The sequence below is a fragment of the Colobus angolensis genome, unplaced genomic scaffold (assembly GCF_000951035.1).
Source record: "Colobus angolensis palliatus isolate OR3802 unplaced genomic scaffold, Cang.pa_1.0 Scaffold25, whole genome shotgun sequence".
NCBI classification, from domain to species: Eukaryota; Metazoa; Chordata; class Mammalia; order Primates; family Cercopithecidae; genus Colobus; species Colobus angolensis.
The window spans coordinates 5198368-5199812 of NW_012115710.1; the positions used below are offsets into that span (position 1 = coordinate 5198368).

The 1445-nt window shown below is 52.4% G+C and overlaps 1 protein-coding gene across 1 annotated transcript in view; it reads left to right on the plus strand.

Annotated features, from left to right (window-relative positions):
• The window catches only part of TULP2 (tubby like protein 2), a 26615-nt gene that overhangs the window by 3206 nt on the left and 21964 nt on the right, over positions 1–1445 (plus strand). Inside the window, exons 4-5 of the mRNA XM_011946534.1 lie at positions 264–432; positions 636–803. Of these exons, the coding sequence (XP_011801924.1) occupies positions 264–432; positions 636–803 (337 nt within the window). The remainder of the gene's footprint in view (positions 1–263; positions 433–635; positions 804–1445) is intronic.

Sequence of the window (1445 nt, forward strand, 5' to 3'; positions counted from 1 at the left end):
GTTCAAGCGATTCTCCTGCCTCAGCCTCCCTAGTAGCTGGGATTACAAGCATGCGCCACCATGCCCGGCTAATTTTGTATTTTTAGTGGAGAAGATGTTTCTCCATGTTGGTCAGGCTGGTCTGGGACTCCCGACCTCAGGTGATCGCCTGCCTCGGCCTCCCAAAGCGCTGGGATTACAGGCGTGAGTCACGGCACCCGGCGGGGGTGTTATTTGGGAGCCCGGTGACGGGGTGTTGTTTGGTTGCGGACCGGAATTTGTAGATCCTTTTCATGGGCTCGCTGCACCTTCTCCCAGGCCTTAGGAACCCTTTCCTCCGGAAGAAAGTGTCAGAGGCACATCTGCGCTCTGGCATCCACAGTGCCCTGGGCACCGTGAGCTGTGGTGGAGACGGCACGGGCGAGCACGGCCTCCTGACACCCCGGACAGAAGCAGGTATTTGCGAGTCCTTGGACCTCCTAGACCCCAGAACTCCTCCCCTACTAGAATCCAGGAGTCTGGGACCTCAATCCATCTGTCCAAAATACTCAGGAGCTCAGGACCGCACCCACTCCTTCCTCACACCAAGGAGTTCAGGTCCTGAGCCGCCTCCTCCTGCAGCATCCAGAAATCCAACTCTCCCCTCCTTCCTAACTCGGTGTTCAGGAATCTCGGTCTCCAGTCCCCTTTCTTATCCTGGTTCCCAGACAATTCCGATCCAGAATTGGAGGACGTCTCCGTGGAGAATGGTTCGGTCTCTCCCTCACCTTTTAAACAGTCTCCGAGAATCCGACGCAAGGATTGGCAAGCCCGCCAACGACCTGGTAATTTAGGGGACATTAGGATGAAACCTGGGATCCCCTGGTTCATGCAGCAAATCTTCCCCTTTCTTAGGTAGCAGCTTCATTGAGGTATAATTCACATACCATACAAGTCACCCATTTAAAGTTTACAATTCCATGGTTTCCAGTATACGGTTGCCCCTCGGTATCTGCAGGGGATGTGTTCCTGGAACCCCAAAGATACCAAGATCCGCAGATGCTCCAGTCCCTTACATAAAATGGTGTAAAATTTGCATATAAACTATGAACATCCCTCCATATACTGTAAGTCATTTCTAGGTAACTTATAATACCTAATACAGTATAAATGCAATGTAAATAGTTGTTGTTGTTGTTGGGAGGGAGTCTCACTCTGTTGCCCAGGCTGGAGTGCAGTGGCGTGATTTCGGCTCACTGCAACCTCCACCTCCCGGGTTCAAGCGATTCTCCTGCCTTAGCCTCCTGAGTAGCTGGGACTACAGGTGCGCACCACTGCGCCTGGCTAATTGTTGTATTTTTAGTAAAGACGGGGTTTCACCACGTTGACCAGACTGGTCTTAAACTCCTGACCTTGTGATCCGCCCGCTTCAGCCTCCCAGAGTGCTGGGATTACAGGCGTAAGCCATCATGCCTGGCCTGTAAATA